This window comes from Nymphaea colorata, chromosome 8 (genome assembly GCF_008831285.2).
Source record: "Nymphaea colorata isolate Beijing-Zhang1983 chromosome 8, ASM883128v2, whole genome shotgun sequence".
Classification (NCBI taxonomy): Eukaryota; Viridiplantae; Streptophyta; class Magnoliopsida; order Nymphaeales; family Nymphaeaceae; genus Nymphaea; species Nymphaea colorata.
Genome location: NC_045145.1, coordinates 22590320 through 22606717, shown reverse-complemented (window position 1 = coordinate 22606717; position 16398 = coordinate 22590320). Strand labels below are relative to the sequence as shown.

The 16398-nt window shown below is 39.6% G+C and overlaps 2 protein-coding genes across 6 annotated transcripts; one reads left to right on the top strand and one right to left on the bottom strand.

Moving 5' to 3' along the window:
* The first annotated feature begins 8614 nt into the window (after window positions 1-8614).
* LOC116259731 (uncharacterized) lies at window positions 8615-10841 on the top strand. The gene is made up of 3 exons (XM_031637650.2): window positions 8615-8938; window positions 10362-10483; window positions 10573-10841. The coding sequence occupies exons 1-3, from the start codon at window positions 8689-8691 to the stop codon at window positions 10753-10755; spliced, it is 555 nt and encodes a 184-aa protein (XP_031493510.1). The 5' UTR covers window positions 8615-8688; the 3' UTR covers window positions 10756-10841.
* Window positions 10808-14526, bottom strand: LOC116259729 (protein PLASTID REDOX INSENSITIVE 2, chloroplastic-like). Of its 5 annotated transcripts, none has more exons than XM_031637646.2 (4): window positions 14172-14526; window positions 13942-14046; window positions 12910-12982; window positions 11070-11207 (listed from the first exon to the last, which is right to left on the bottom strand). In XM_031637646.2, exons 1-3 carry the CDS (start codon window positions 14436-14438, stop codon window positions 12932-12934), a joined length of 423 nt encoding a protein of 140 aa, XP_031493506.1. In that variant the 5' UTR covers window positions 14439-14526; the 3' UTR covers window positions 11070-11207; window positions 12910-12931. The 5 variants fall into 5 exon arrangements, with proteins under 5 accessions (XP_031493504.1, XP_031493505.1, XP_031493506.1 ...); XM_031637647.2 differs by having other exon boundaries at window positions 13948-14046; XM_031637644.2 differs by lacking the exon at window positions 12910-12982 and having other exon boundaries at window positions 10808-11207.
* Window positions 14527-16398: the final 1872 nt, after the last annotated feature.

Here is a 16398-nt window from a genome sequence, read left to right as displayed (position 1 = left end):
GTGGACGCTTTTCTTAGTCTGTGCATGCAAGTTGCCAACCCAAGATCGACTGATGAGGCTCGGATTTCACCTCTGGAGGATAACCCTGCAAACGGTAGTTTGGACGATCTGAATAATGAGGAATTTGATCCAATTCTGAAACACCTTATGAACAACAATCCTAGACCAAGTTTCTAGCAGGTGATTGAAAAAGACAACCAGAGATAATTTGAGAAGTGGATCCAACGTGACCTGACAATTGATCCTTGTCCGAACCCGGAGGTTCTGATTTCTATGAACATGTTCTATCAGTAATGAAAGACAACAAACAAATTATTGGCAGTTGGTGGAAAGTGGAAACCCACCATTGTATATGGTGGCAGGAGTGATTCATTCCTTGAATTTGCTATCCTCAACTTATGTTTGCAGCATCATTCCCACCCCCAATTCAGCCATTCGAGTATTCTCAAACAGACGAGTGGAAACAGTCTCTCAGGAATGCTCTTGAAGCTAGAAACCAGAAGCTGAGGCTCTCCTGTTATATAGGCAGTATGTCTGCGTGTATTCATGTTGGGAAGGACTTTGTCTCTGCTAACTTAGTCGATGTTTTGTTGACTTCGATGCACTGAGCTGCTTTTTTTCCCTTGCCTTTTGGCTGATCTGTCTGGATGCTGAAGCTTTTCCCTCTTATGGACAATATGGCTGCCTGTATTCATGCCAGTGAAGATTTTGTCCATGATACCTTAGTTGATGTTTTGTTGACTCCGCTCTGAGCTGTTCTCTTTTATTTGCCTCTTGGCTTATCTGTCGCCTTTTTGTGTGCGAGATGAAATTTTTTGTTTGTAGATATCTCTTTGATTTTCTACAACTCAATTTTTTGATCAATAATTGTTGGGGAGGCCTTCCTCCCGGCAGATTTGCATTGTACATGTCCAACCACTTTAAGTACTCGAAAGACAAAATTATACCAAACTACTTTAAAACTCTTGCTAAAAGAAAACCATGCTAACTTAGCGTCAAATATGCTTTAATTCAAACAGTTTTCATGGAAAAGAAATGGTTCTTTCACTACTAAAATTTTCGAAGTTATAAGAGATAAACGCTAAGAAACAAATGTAACCTGAAAAAATGAGAGATTTAATATAATATTTACTATGAATCACTCTTAAAGTCATATATCTACGAGACTAAAGTGCACAAAAAACTTCTTTTAATGTGTTTGGCTTCCCCCTCCCCAGTCCCCCCCTCTCTCTTTAGTGGGTGACTTTGCTGCTCTGCCCATCCACTCTCTCCCCACCTCTCTTATTTTGTTTTATTATACAGCTGTCTTGTATAATTCATTCTTTCTATTTTGCTTATTGTATCTAGGATACTTCTTGTCTCTAAATTTAGTTATGCATTCTCATTTTATCGGCTCTCACACATGCACATACACACACAATCTTGCTTTCCAATTCGGACCACATATCTGCAGGCTTAGAATTAGTGAGCCTATAACCCAGCGCCTCTAAAGCAAAGGTGTTCCCTTTCTTGCCTTTTCCCCCATCTCTTTTTAGTGCAAGAGAGGGAGATCAGAGAGAGATGTGGAGCAGACATTGCTAGAAAAGTGAAACTGAAAGGGAAAGATCTCACACTTTTACCTTTTTCAATTTGTTGGTTTGCTGTCCAACATCATCTGCAAAACAGTAATGGCAAAAGGTGAACAGGCAATAGAGCAGAAGGCCCAGTCAAAAGCCGGCTACCAATAGGTGAGATCCAGACCCCTAGCTGATCTCAAATCCATAAAATAAATCCAGGTTGATCAAAAGCATTGGAAAAGATTGCCCCAAGTCACACTCCAATGCTTCATAAACAAGTATTTCTGCCCAAAGGCTGAATTTGCTCCGCCTCATTCGATAGCAGAAGGCTTTTCCAAAGAGATTGGTGGAAACTTATGAAAAGTGGAAGTGAATACACTGCAAGAAGTAATGTGAAATTTGATCATAAGAGCTTATATATAAATCCGATTTGAGATTTGGATTTAAAAAGATTCACTTGTGGATTCACACTGCATTTCGAGTAAATATCAAATTGGACCTGGATTCAGTTTCAGATTGGGATTTAGTTTCTAAATATGTAACCCATGTTCAATATTCACACATTTTGAAATTAGTCAGAAGTTCGTAACGTGTTATACTGCGGTTCAGATTTGGTGGTTCATTTAAAAGCCAGATTCAGATTTAAATGTAATAAAAGTGGGATTTGAATCGAATTTTAATGGTGAAACTAAAGATTGTATTTTGAATATAATAGATTTTTCTTCGTTGTTCAAAATATTCACATGGGTCCAATTAAACTTTATGAAAACAATACATAGAACATTTGACTTTTTCCTTTTAAAATCACCATCGATCAAACACGAATTCGAATTTGAATATATGAACGTCCGATAGTTTAGATCGGGCAAGACATCAACATCACCAGTTGAGTGACTCAAATTGCTGGATTGTTCTCTCATGTCCTAATTCTCATACGGCAACATGTCCACATTCTTTAGGAGAAAAAAGGCCAACAGGAAGGACCAGGTCGAACTGGGCCACCATTGTTGGATTCTTGGCAGCGAAATGACACCTTTGATCAGCTCCTAAGTTTGAGGTTAGCTGGGCTTTTATACCTCCCAGGGTTTTTCAATTTTCCAACTTCTGGTTAGGATTTATGAGAGATTGACGGAATATTAAAAGTAATGTTAATCTAAATCTTCATTGAAGAAAATCTTTTTATTCGGAAATCAGTTTCCTAAGGTAAGTCCCATTGCAGTTACTAGATGTAGGGATAGAACTTAGGGCCACTATCCAACAACTATGACAACATGCAATTCTATGGGCTCGCCTCTTGATACGAAGGAATCCTCTTGAACACCCTGAAGTTTAATGGGGACTCCATCTCAGGGATGAGAGAAAACATCCATTCCATCGTTTACATGCTTGAGAATCTTGTGTGCAACTCTTTGTGGTCGACAATATGCTTTCTCTTTTATGCTCATGTTCCATTTTGTCAACATTGTTCGTATCTATCTTTTTCATGCAAAAAGGATGCATGTCTTATCTAAAGAAAAAGTTGGGAAGAGGCAAGTGAGAAATGTTCGAAAACAAGAGCTAGATTCCATTGGCGATAGTGAAATGACATCACATGTAGTGATGCTTTGTATGTCTTTTGAAAATATTTACCTCTAAGGCGTCATTGTTCGGACGTATCTAAGAGTTCATTTTGTCCATATTGCTTCGGCGACAGTTACCAGAAGCATCTATGAAAGTTAATGGGCATCAGCTCCTTGTTCAATTCATGGATGAGTGATTAAGTCTCTCGATCGTATGTATGTGTGTATATGTATATGTATATATATTCACCCCTTATATTGTTACGTAATTGTGTTTTGATCAAGTTCCGTGAAAATGACCCATATGTTTTTATCTACTTCATTCACATATAGATCATTTCCTCTAAAAATTTGGAATACTTTGGCTAAAATTACAAAGCTTCATCTTATTGTGTGCAATATACGTTTGTTAATCATGTGGTACTGGTAGATGAGGAATATGATTTGGGCTATAATGTATTGACATTCAATATTAATCATGCAGCTACTACTGTTGGCAGTTTTTTGGTGAGTAAGAAGATTATTTCATTCTACCACTTAAAAGAGAGCCAAAACGATTACCAAACTCGATGTCCCCTTACGATACATGGCCTACTTTTTGTGCCCCGAGAACTATTACCAGTTAAAAGAATTGAAATTCACTAACTTGGTCACATTTCATGTCCGAGCAAACACGGTCTCAAAATTTCCCTACCTGTTCAAGCCAAACTGAGAAGTGGGTAAACATAAAAACTCAAACCTTTTTCCAAGCATATTTGGTAAATGCACTCTGATCATTGGATGCAATGCCTCAACCATTTGAAAGCAAGCCCAGTGAATCATGGTGCGTACACGGATTCAAACACATGATAAGCGGAACACTATTCACAGGTTTCCCCATCCTTTTTGTTTTAATCAGGATCATTCATCAATGGTTCTTGCACTTGATAATATATGTAATCGCCTGGAATCATTTCAACCGAGCAAAATAATTAAGCAAGGTACTTACATCCACACTTACCACAACCAAAGCTTCAGTCAGGTCACTTCATATCAAAGCGAAACATAATCAATTGAGCAAGTCAATGAGTATTCGGATAATTGCCGCCTATATTTATAAGAAAAGCAGCAAAGACTGGTGCAGAAATCAGTATATGGCCATGGAATCCAATTGAAGATAATCAACTCAAGGGAACTTATTCCTATACTCGTGATGAGATTAATCAAAAATTAAAGATGTAGGTCAGTGTCTAAGACCCACCCAAGTGGGCATGCAATATGTATGTAATCAAAGCCTAGAAAGATAAATTCATTTGTAAATTAAAAGGCAACTGGTGTTTCGGTGGGCAGACGAATTTAATGGATGGCAGACAATCAAGATGGTCCTCCCGGGCAGAGGCTGAGACATTTTGAATTTCTAGTGGGAAAGGTGAAAGTCATGGGGAGGCTCAGATTAATGGTGGATTGCATCCACTTGTTCACACTTTGATAATATAGTCTATGGACTCTGCTTATCTTAACCCCACATGAACCTTGTGTCATAAATTGGAATCATTATATATATATCTTTATATACATACATATATATATATATATATAATGATTATATATAAGAGAGAGAGAGAGAGAGAGAGAGAGAGAGAGAGAGAGAGAGAGAGAGAGTGTGTGTGTGTGTGTGTTCTCTCAAAGGAAATTGATGCTTGATAGTTTGCTGCAGTTGTGTTGTAAATAAACTATGACCCTTCTCATCAACATTTGAAAGTTCAACTTAGAATTTTATGAACATTTTTACCTTTTTGATCTGTCAGAAAGAAATGGTTCTAGTGTAGACACAAAGCAAATATTTGACAATGATAAACAGAAGGTTTGAAAAATATCTGGGTCCTGCAACTCTCAGCTACCACACACAGCACAGACACACATACAGGGTGCAGGCACGAACACACACACGCACGATTCACATTCATAGAAGACCTACCCATTGGAATTATATTGGTGTCTTCATAATCCTCAACACCTTCACGTGCCATCATGGCCTACATGTTTCTCCACACATTGAATAACACAAAATGGACAAAATTTTCCAATTCCTCTGACGATAAACCTGAATCCAGGGAAAAGGTGAGAAAATTGTTGCATTTCTTTTGCCATTTCAAACCTAGGTGGTTGAGATAAACTTTCTTATAATTCATGTGCCCCCAAAGTTGGTGTTATATATATATATATATATATATATATATATATGCAGTATATATATATATATATATATATATATGCAGTATATGGTGGACTTTTGTTATTATCTGGGAAAGTTAAAGAGCCAATTCTTAGCGACCTGACAAGTTAGCTGCGCAGTCTTGTTGTCCTCCATTATTGAGAAGGCTGTGTGGCCCCGCATCTGCCCATGGTTTGGTTGCCATTGCCTTCTTATTCACCATTGGCATGATAAAATGACCAAAACGTTCACACTGGAAGGCAAAAATGGTTCGGATTTGGGATAGCTAAATGCATATAAATTTGGATTGGCATGATCAAACTTGATAAAGTACCCAGATTGGGCTTGGCGGATCTATGAGTCTCTGAATTGGATACAAGTTCAATCAGTGTGACCAAATATTGAAAGACCTAGGGATGTCAACGGATCAGATTAAAATCAAATATACCTTTAATTGTAACCACTTTTTCAAATATTCATATATTCAAATTCAGGTTTGAATACAAACAAATAAAAGCCATATCTGAATCTGAATCCAAACCTGATTTCACAATCTAAATCTAATCCAAATCTGTTTTTTACATTCATATCTGAATTCAAATCTGAATTTGAACCGAAATTGGCAGATTTTCAAATCGCGAGAGCACTGAATATAGGATATTTATTTGAAACTAAATCCAACTTGAATCCAATTGGATGTCATTGCCCAAATCTGAACCTGATCTGATTTCTTAATTAGATTTTTTTTTTTCATATTCAAATCTTTCTGGTCGAATATTTGATCCAAATAAGATACATTGACATCCCTAACAAAACTTTCATTCACCCATTTACAGCTCTAATTCAAATCATGTTAGCAGTCATTCAATTAACTGAGGGCAACATAAATTTTCGAAGCTTACAAACTTTGAATAAAAGGTCCTACCCAGTGACATAAATTCTCATTTTTCAATTGAAAAAGCTAGGGAAAACATGAAATATCATGTCGTCAAAGTCTTAATGTAGTATATATATATATATATATATATATATATATATATATTAATCTATTTTGCTTTACAGATCTTCTAGAAAGCAACAGAAAAAAATGGCACCTAATGTCTTAAAAGGTTCCATGCTTTCAGCTGTTGGAAGACCTAAAAAATTGATAGGGAAGTAGAGTTTCGTCCATTTCTATAGTTTAAGTACTTGCGTGACTTAATTTACTGTAGTTAGTTAGACATGCTCATCTGTAAAGGTCCACATGTTCGGTCATAACACTTATAATAATTGACAATGATATCACAATTAATGTTATGAAGTCAGCATTATAGAATATTTAGCTCTTTTTCATATCTAAATTCATAGTCCATTTTTTTCACAAATAATAACAGCCAATAATGGAGTCAAGTAGATTGGATCATGAAGCTTCAGTACCATTGCAATCTTGCTTGGTCCCCTACAAATATTGCCTCCTTTCCAAGTGCAAGTGATGATTCAGATTCCCCCATGAATTAGACAATAGACATAAATCTTCATAAATGTTCTATTTCTTGAATCACAAGAAGGAAAAACTCAGCATATATTACTTCAATTTGCTCATCTAATCCTCCAAGAATGCAACTTTACAAGATAGAAATCCATATAACGACGCCTTAAGCATATTATTACTAAGTAAATTAGTGTATGGTCTATGATTATTTCAATCTTTTTTGCACATCTTTTGCCGAAGACCATGCAGATTGAAGCAAAATCTAAGCAATCAATCCCTAATCGCGATCTCACGAAGAAATTAAGTGCCCTGATCTTCTGAGCTTGATATTGGATCTTGGATGTGGTCCATAAAGCATCTGTCTGCATGTTCTTTCTTGCCATGCATGTGAATGCACATTAAAGCTGCAGTTGCAAACCATGCCACTAGGGAAGAAAGGCCCATACCATGTACTTGGCCTATCAGGCATCATTGAGTCAAGAGTTCACAAACTAATTGTGGGTCAGTAATTGTCTGCATGGACCAGTGATTCACTCTTTTGGTCCCTTGGTCCACAACTGCGTCGACAAAGATACCCAGCCACATGACCATGTCGAGGCCAACGTAACTCGTAGTTGTCGGCATTGAATCCCGTCGCCCATTCGTGATATAAATGTCCATCCTGTTCTAATAATTGAAGCACCAAGACTCTTTGATTCTACTGATGGTCATCATGAATGGGGTCTGCGTTATACAAGTGATCACAAGGTAGGCCGGGCCAGGCCGAGCTTACGAGCCATGTTTAAGACGGTCAACCCGAGGTTCACCTGGGTCTGCGCCTAGTTAGACCTAGTGGGCCTGAAAAATGCATCAACATAGTCTACTGCTGAAGTTTATGGCAAGATAATCATGGTTTCTAAAGTATTATATTGTCTACTAAATGAGTGTTGCAGTTGGTGCTTGGGTGGGAAATTGTTGGGAAGAGTAAAGGCAAGATGGTCCAATGTTCACTTGGTTTGATTGTGGGCTCAATGGCTTTTAAGAAGTGAAAGAAACATTCTTCCAAGAAGACAAATGGGCACTTCCAGAGGATGTCTCCCCTTTTATTGCCTCTTTGATTGATTCAGCTGGAAAAGGTAGGTCCAGATCCACCTAAACTTGTGTTGGTGTTTTTTATGACCAAAATGCCCTTGAGTAGGAGATGTCTTGAGCAACACATCATCCCCCACACTGAGAGATCTCTCTTTTGAGACTCTGAGATTTGATTTGGATCCATGATCTATCCCAATGATGATGAGGTCAGAAGAAGAAGATAGTTTAGATGGATCGGGTTTCCAAACTAAATAACATTTGGGGATCTGGATCCACATATGAGAACCGTGTATATGGATACATTATTTTGAGATTTGAGAGCCACATGATCAGCGGATCTTCCTAGCCCATTCTAAAAGCAGGCTGATATGAGATCGGATCAGGACCTGGATTGGAATCCAGATCAAACGGGGACAACAGCAAATTACCAGACTGCCCTCCCCCCATCATTTAGGTCAAATTAACCAACCTTTGGCTACGAGGAAAGCGAAGCCCATATCCGTCCGCTCGACCAAAACCGGAGGTGGGGGCAGAAGAAGGGCAAGGGGAGTGGGACCCACGACCCGACCCGACTCGACCCGACCCAAGTGGGGTTTGGTTCGCGGAATCTCGACTGTCTTTCGCTTTGACATCATCCGCGCTGGATTCCACGTCAGCACCACGGTCGACCGATTTCGACCTAATTCCGACGGCCACGTGTCGGTCAGCCGGTGCGCCAATTACCCATAAAAAGCCCGAGTGCCTGCGCCTCGATCGCCATCCTTGCACCTCGCCGCGCTCACCAGCCTTGCCGGAAATCGGAACGGAATTGTCGCCGGAAATCAGTGGGAAGGTAAAATGGGAAATTGCCAGGCAGCTGAGGCGGCCACCGTAATCATCCAGCACCCGAGCGGCCGGATCCAGCGCGTCTACTGGTCGGTGAGTGCGGCCGAGATCATGAACGACAACCCCGGCCACTACGTCGCTTCCCTTGCCGTGTGCTTCTCCGACTCGCCGACTCCCGGCACCGGCGTCACGCGAGTGAAGCTTCTCAGGCCCCAGGACACGCTTCACTTGGGCAGGATCTATCGCCTCATCAACTCACAAGGTGAATGTCGTCCCTTGGTTTAGTATGTGCTCAGGCAGAGTCTTCCGGCCGACATGACTCCTGCCGGCTAGTTTTGTGGGTTCTTATATTCTTGCGGCCTAGGTAGTTTCGTTCCCTAGGATTTGCTTACAGTCACAGCCTTAAGACATCTTGGTTGGTCGTCATGGCTTGCGTTAAATCCAGCCAGAGAGTGGCGGTCGCTTAACTCTGGCGGTCGCTTAACTCTGCCGGAGAACCTCATGAAACATGACCGGTCGGGTGTATCCAGTTGTCCAAGTTTCTGAAAAATTTCGCGATATTCAATACTTCTTCATGAACTTTATCATGATTTAACGTGATTCCTCCTTAAGGAAGTAGACGAGTTATTTGATCTCTCAGACACATGCATATGTTGTCATAGTGGTGGTAATCTCGCCACGTCTTGTCTAAGATGCTTCTGCGCTGTATCGTGAAAAGAAATCATTGGAAACTCAAATATCGATTTCTAGTGTTTACGCTTTTCCTCCTCTAAATGCCAACTTGATGCAAAGAAGATTCTTGTCAATCACACCGATTTTCTCGTTTTTTGTGATTTTTTTGTGCTTAGAAAAAGCATTCTGTAAACGACTTTCGCATCAAGAGTTTCAGGCTTTCAGTAGCATGCTTCTGCCTTCAAAGATCTGTTGAAAATATGAAAATTTCTGTATCTAGAGTTTTTACTGTTTTTTTATTGCTAAAAAAATAAGAAACAGTTTCTATTTTTCCATTCTTTAAATTCACAGGTGACAACCATGATCCATGACTGCGGGTGATGCCTGTCACGTCTCCTGAAAACCCCATAAAAGTGATTTCTTCCGTATGTGGTCGACGGTAAATGAACGAAAGTTTTACCTCCGGCTTGACGTGACAAAAAAGCAAATCTTTAATGATGTCAGGTCGATAATATTGCAATGTACCATTTTTGGTTGGGAAAAAAAAAAAAACTAAGTTCTACTTTTGTCCTAAGTCGAACTTGAAGAATAAGAAATCGTTTGCCATCTTCTCAAACTCGACCAACTTCACAAAATCAAAGCAGTTACAAAGGTCATCTCTAGATAGAGAAGACCAACGTTCTCAAGCTGCTGTGTTGCTTTATTATACTTGAATCGACACCGCACCAATTAGTTGAAAGTAGCCTGAGTCATTTTTTCTTGTTGAAACTAATTACAACATGAATTCAGCATCATTTGATTCGATGCGCAAAGAATTTTTCCCTCCATTTCTGTGTTTTTTTTTTGTGCTTTCGATAACTTTTCCTGGGTTTTCTTTTCAATGGGCTTCTTGCGTAGATCAATTTGAGTTGACTTAATTCAGATTGTCCACAGCTTGATTTTTTTTTTTGGTTTAAAATTCCCTCTTATGATATGCCAGAAATTTTGGAGTAACTTGATTGTATGTCTTGTAGATATCATGAAAGAGTTGTGGGAAAAGTATGGGAAGACTAAGCTGAAACACAGGAATGTTGTCGAGAAGGATATGAGACGTTCTTCCTCAAGACCACAGTCACATTCACAGAAGAGAGATCAGGTAAATATTTTCTTCCTCACGCGACGCTGCATAAGGTCCTTCTGTAGATTACATAGTTCTGATTTATTTGATCTTATTTCCTTTTGCAGCAGCAAGAACAAGACGGGAGAAGGAGCAGGAGCTCACAGTCTACTCCACGGCCGGGACAATGGCGACCATCATTACAAAGCATATCTGAGGTTGATTTCCCATGCAGGATTGAGCCGTGCAGAGTCAACAAGCACAAGCAGCTCACATACTCCCAGTCAACAACAGAGTTCCATGCTTATTGATAAGCATGCATCCTTGTACATAGAGAAAAGCAAGAGTTTCCTGAATATGTAATAAAATGAGCAATTCAAGAACGTAATTCTGTTCACTGCAGATCCAAGCAGAAAAGTTTAGGGATCTTCTATAGCATATGCTGCATTTCTGATACAACAAAGGTTACTATATAACTATGGACATCCATTGAGAACCTAGAGCTGCATAGAATCTGTCTTCCAACGTTTGGTTAAGAAGTGCAATGAGATAAACTTGCGATCAGTGATCATCTTTGATTCTGGGACGTCCAATCTTCCCAGTCCCTGTCAACGTTGTTCTGGGCCCAGAGAAGCGCAGCTCTCGCAGCAATTGGTGCACCTGGAAGTTTTTTCTCCTTCAAAGCAAGAAGCATATCTGTAAATGGTTCGACCAAGAGTGTTCCCGGGCCACCATATTCTTTACATAAGAATTCGTTAAATATCTGCATCAAGAGCCCAAAATATTATGTGCAATTAGCAAATTCTCCTAATAAAAAATTCAACTGACTTGATACATCACAGGTCAGACAAAATATTACATAGGAGAATTCCACTTAAACTGGATAGCCATTAACCATTTGGAGTTTATGTGGTAGCTTTGGCTTCGGCGTCAAATAATCTGGGGCTTATAACACAGGGTCCTTCAAATGCCATCATTCTTTTGGGTTCAATCTCAACGAAGGATCCAACTAACCAGTTCCGTCGAACAATAGATAATGGTGAAAAGAAAATACATACCTAGAATACCATATCATCTTAACATGTTAAAGAGCTCTGCTACCAAATTATGTTTTAGAATAGCAGGAAGGTACTTTCCTCGCAGAAAACCAGAATCACTAGTTTAATCAAACTGTAAGCCAATTAGCCCAAATCAAGGAAAAAAAACCTTTAATTCTTCACGTTTAGCACAATATTTGGTAAAACAAGCAAGTAAAAAGAAAGAAAATCTTTTACCAGGTCAAACCTAAAAATTTTGAACAATATGGACACAGGTTTCTTTTCTTATGATGTGGATGAAAGAAAACCAAAGCTAGCTCATGTTCTAGCTTATAATGTTTAAGATTTTGAGCAACAAGAAACTTCTATTAAGGCCCCATGATATCACAGTGATCATGAAAGACATGTTTGAATGTCCAAGTACTGTGTCACTTCAGTCTGGCCTGGACTCAACAGAAAGTATCAGGGAAGAAGATGTGACTAGTAAAATAAAGGACATCGCATCCTGGGATCAGTATTATATCTGTGAGAATTGATTTGGTTGCAGAAAGAGCAAGAGAAGCACTGAAAAACTTGCAGTCAGCTTTTTCAGCTGGAAGGAAGGGCAGGGAGGAAAAGGACCAAGGATGACATGTTAACACACACACACACACAGTCTCTCTCTCTCCCTCTCTGTCAGAATGCCTTTAATTGGCCAGGTTATGCTCCCTGCGTGTATCCTAGCCAGGGTATAAATTCATCTTTAAATCAGGTGAAGAAAGTCCCACCTCTCCCACCCTGACTTTCTTCCCTCAGTTTCAAGGTTTAATCGTCCTGTGTTTAACTGTCCTCTGTACAGTAAGATAATCTTCAAATGAAGTAAGGTTGTCCCAACAATCAAAAACATCTTTATAGATGCATAAATAAGCACAAAAGGAAGAGTCCTGCTCAACTGCAGTAATTTGAATAAATAATAGGACAATTCAAATGTTTGTACTTCTGAGAGCTTGAGTTAGCAAACAATGGTTACAGCTGACGCAAGAAGCCAATATGAGAAGCAACCTCGTGCATGCCCTTCTGATGCTTCAGAAGGTGCTGCGGCATCATTGCAGACCATCAAACAGGACCATAGCTGGTTTGAAGATTTAAGGTTTCAGGAAACTGGCCTAGATTTCTAATGAGTTCCCCCAAATCCATAAGCATGTTCTAATATTCTATGAGTTCAAAAGGGGGGTTGAGTTATGATGTATGGGATGACACTAATACAGGACTATCAAAAAAATCACAAGAAACCAAACATAAAAAGTTTTTGAAAACATTGAGAGAATTAGCTGATCTGCTAGTGAGTTCTGAAAGATGGACACACTGCAAACTAAACCACAACTAACTGTGGATTATCCAGTTCACTAAGTGCTTTAATACGAACTTGGGAACATAAGAATTACGTACTTGAAATTGGTCTGTCTACGTTTCAATAGTCAGTAGAACTGTCCTTAAGGAGCTGGCCCTTCAGAAGTTTTTCCTGAAAAGAGCAGAAGGGTTGGACAAGGAAAGGACTAGCAGTGTTTCATAACGAAAGAAAAAGAAGAAACATCTCGGTAAGGTGTGGACGCAACCCAGTAAAAAGGATATCTGTTGCAAGCCTGTGTTGCACCATGTGAGCCTCTGGATGGAACTCATAATTGTCTATACAGTGAATTCATGACAACTTGGCATCTGATGAACCTATAAAAGTGGATCAGAATAAAGAGACAAGATGAAAATCTTCATATCAAGTGGAAAATTCACCCTTGCAAAGGAAACTCCTCTCCTCTTAAGCATCAAACAGGTAATACTGGGTTGGTTCTATATGTAGAAAATACTTGGCCGTTGTCATTCCAAAGCATCTTTACGGCCATAGACTTATAGACATAACAAGATACAGTAACAGCTTGACATATGGGCAGGCAATGAACTAAATCATTTCTTAAGGTAACCTTGTATGCCGATATACACCTCGTAATGACCTAGTTTCGCAGAATTTTGAAGATCAAGCTTACAATTTCCTTGACCATCATGCTCCATGGATGTTAAGTCTCAGTCGTAGAGCTAACAGATATGTCAAAGCGAAAAAGACACCAGCCTTTTCCAAACAGTTCCCTATTTTCCGCACGGAAACTCCATCATGAAGCCCAGTCAATTGCACCCAACTAAGAATTTCGCACTTAAACATTTTAAATACTTCATAGCTTACAAAACACACACCTACGCCTGTTGAACTCACTGTAGAAGGCAATATTAAAAAATCATCGGACACAAACATGGGCACTTAGTAACAAGCAGGAGCTTCCAGGAATTCATAGACAGCGACGTTCATACTGTCCAACAAACTCAAAAATTTCAAACATCGTTTACTACATTATTTTTTAAACCAAACGTATGTTATCCCATGAGAATTAGATCTGAATCGAACTAAGAAAATTGAAAGGATAAGAAGTAAACCTTCACCTCTGAGCAAACGCTGAGGACTTCCTCGCAATCATCCCCGAAGGTCTCCCTGTTCTTCTTCAGCTTCTTCATGAGCTCCACCCGGAATTTATGAGTTTCCTGGTTCAGTTAGTAGGAAAAATCTTCAGAAAACATCCCATCTGCATCAGAGAAAGTGAGGAAGAGAGAAATTTATGAGGCCCAAAAACAGAACCCACTCAACATTTCGAGATGGGCAACATTACCGCGATGGCAAACTCGGGAATGGGGTTGGGGTACATGTATTTATGGCCAACCATCAACGGCTTCAACTGGGCTATTCTTGAAAGACCCGAGAGGCGGGAAGGAAATGCCGGAGAAAGGAAAAGGGGCAGACCGGAGAGAGAAGAAGGTGATGCTGGTCGAGGAGGGAAGAGAGAGAAAGCGACGCGGGTGGTCACCTTGGAGGTAGAGGAGTTAATGGGGAGGGAGTAGAGAGACGAAGCAGGGTTCCTGCAGTTACTGAGAGCCATCACAAACCACTACACTACCTGCGTTCCAGAATCCAGAGAGAAAGCACCGCACCGAGACTCGTGAGAGTGAGCGCGTGAGACTCCCCTGTTCTGGGCCTCATCGCGGGGTTACAAAAACCAGGATCTGAATCTAATCTGCCAGAAATCCGAACCCGGTGAATCGGACGATTCTTCGACTAGTTGATTCTATTGTGAGTCGGCAAAAGATTAATGAAAAAATATATATGAAGCAAGTAAACGCAAAAGCTTAAGAAATTTTACAAAAAACCGCTCAACCTTGCGTGAACTTTATGGTCATCAAATTATGTATATAATCTCTGAAAAATGAAAGGAAATTGCTGAAACTTATGTTACCAATCGGATAATAAAAATAACCTAAATATTTGTTGGAACCATAGAATAATTATGCATATCATGCGCATGGGCATACATTTGCTCTTTATTTAGAAAAAGTTCATTAGATTTGTGAAGAATATGCATACGATCACCTTATTAACAACACAACATTATAGACATTTCAAAAGCGAAACTCAATTTTGATCAATGTTTTGTCCCTTGCATGCTTCTGGTTTATGGTTTATAGATAAGCCAACAATCGCAAAGAGCGGGATTGTGAAGCCTGGCTGGCGTAGTCCTTATCAATATATGCCACAGGAAGGTGCTCTTACTCATGCTCAGCAAGCACCCAAAAAGTTCAGAGAGCATGCAAAAAAAAGTTGACGGTGAAGTAAGTAAGACCAAATTCATGAACTTATTATCCTAAGTTGGAACAAGTTGATAGGATCCCCTTCTTTTACGTCCCCATGTCCCTCTCGGGTGGCAACATGGGGCGCAAAGAAAGAAAGAGAGAGACGAGGTTTTTCTGGCTTTTGGCGTAGCAGGTCTCCCCAGTGGGGAGGCCTGCACAACAGGCTATTAGCTCATTGGTAGAGCACGCACCTGATAATCGTGTCGTTGCGCCTCAGTTGTGAGGGCTCCCAGTTACATGCTCATCAGTGACTGACCCAGAGATGTGGATCATTCAAGACAGTTTTTAACATATTATGATATAGTTTCGATTCGGTTTTGTGTCTAAAAATCAAATTCATGTGCAGATGTGAAAATAAAAGTCAGATTCAGATTGAATTCAAACATTGGATTTGTATGTGGTAATATTAGACCTTTTTTCTCTTTTTCCATTTGTATATGAATCCAAATATGTACATATCTCACAAATCCCGATTAGAAAATGATCTATAGAGATCCCTACATGAACTGGTGCTATATGCTTGCTTAGTGATCCTCCATACTGTTAACAGTCAAGGTTAGGGATGAAAGTAGCGTGGTGCTGGTGATGACCATAAGGTTGCGTACCTTGGATTTCAAGACAAACGGATCCGATCCTGTTGAGCCTGGTGGTTTGATTTACTTTTATTGTTGATGAGGCAGATTGTAAGCACGGTTACTATTTCGGTTCGAACAAATAGATCCAGTTCTGAGGGGCCATTTTGCAATTGTAACGTACTGTTATTGTTTCATGAATATGCACTAAAAAATTAAGACAGATTGATAGAATACTATAACAAATGTTTCATGAATGTACCTTACTTGGCAGATTCATTGGGACAGTAATAGTACTACTTCTCTTTCTACATGTACATGTACTTCTGGATCAACGCTACTTGGTCCTTCTGCATTTTGAACTGGCCAATTGGGGCCGGTTGGACAAGCACATTGATGGTGGATCCCGTCTGCTGGAAAGTGGCAGGATCCACCAAACCAGCTGTTGTCTTGTGCAATTCACGTGGGAAACGGACCCCTTGATCTCAAGGCATCTAGCTCAACTTGGTAGTTTCATATGTAAGGAAATAGATGTCATATCTTGAAGTACAAGCATTAACTGGACTATGACATTAATTTTTGGACTTCTCATCTCCAGTTCGATTGCATTATTCATGATGATAAGTTTAACTTTTCTTAG

Coding starts and splice junctions, on each gene's coding strand:
- LOC116259731 (XM_031637650.2), top strand. CDS start 8,689: ATGGGAAATTGCCAGGCAGCTGAGGCGGCCACCGTAATCATCCAGCAC. Junction 8,939..10,361: donor TCGCCTCATCAACTCACAAG/GTGAATGTCGTC, acceptor TATGTCTTGTAG/ATATCATGAAAGAGTTGTGG. Junction 10,484..10,572: donor ATTCACAGAAGAGAGATCAG/GTAAATATTTTC, acceptor TTCCTTTTGCAG/CAGCAAGAACAAGACGGGAG.
- LOC116259729 (XM_031637644.2), bottom strand. CDS start 14,438: ATGGCTCTCAGTAACTGCAGGAACCCTGCTTCGTCTCTCTACTCCCTC. Junction 14,047..14,171: donor TTCCCGAGTTTGCCATCGCG/GTAATGTTGCCC, acceptor TAACTGAACCAG/GAAACTCATAAATTCCGGGT. Junction 11,208..13,941: donor GCGTTTGCTCAGAGGTGAAG/GTTTACTTCTTA, acceptor CTCTTGATGCAG/ATATTTAACGAATTCTTATG.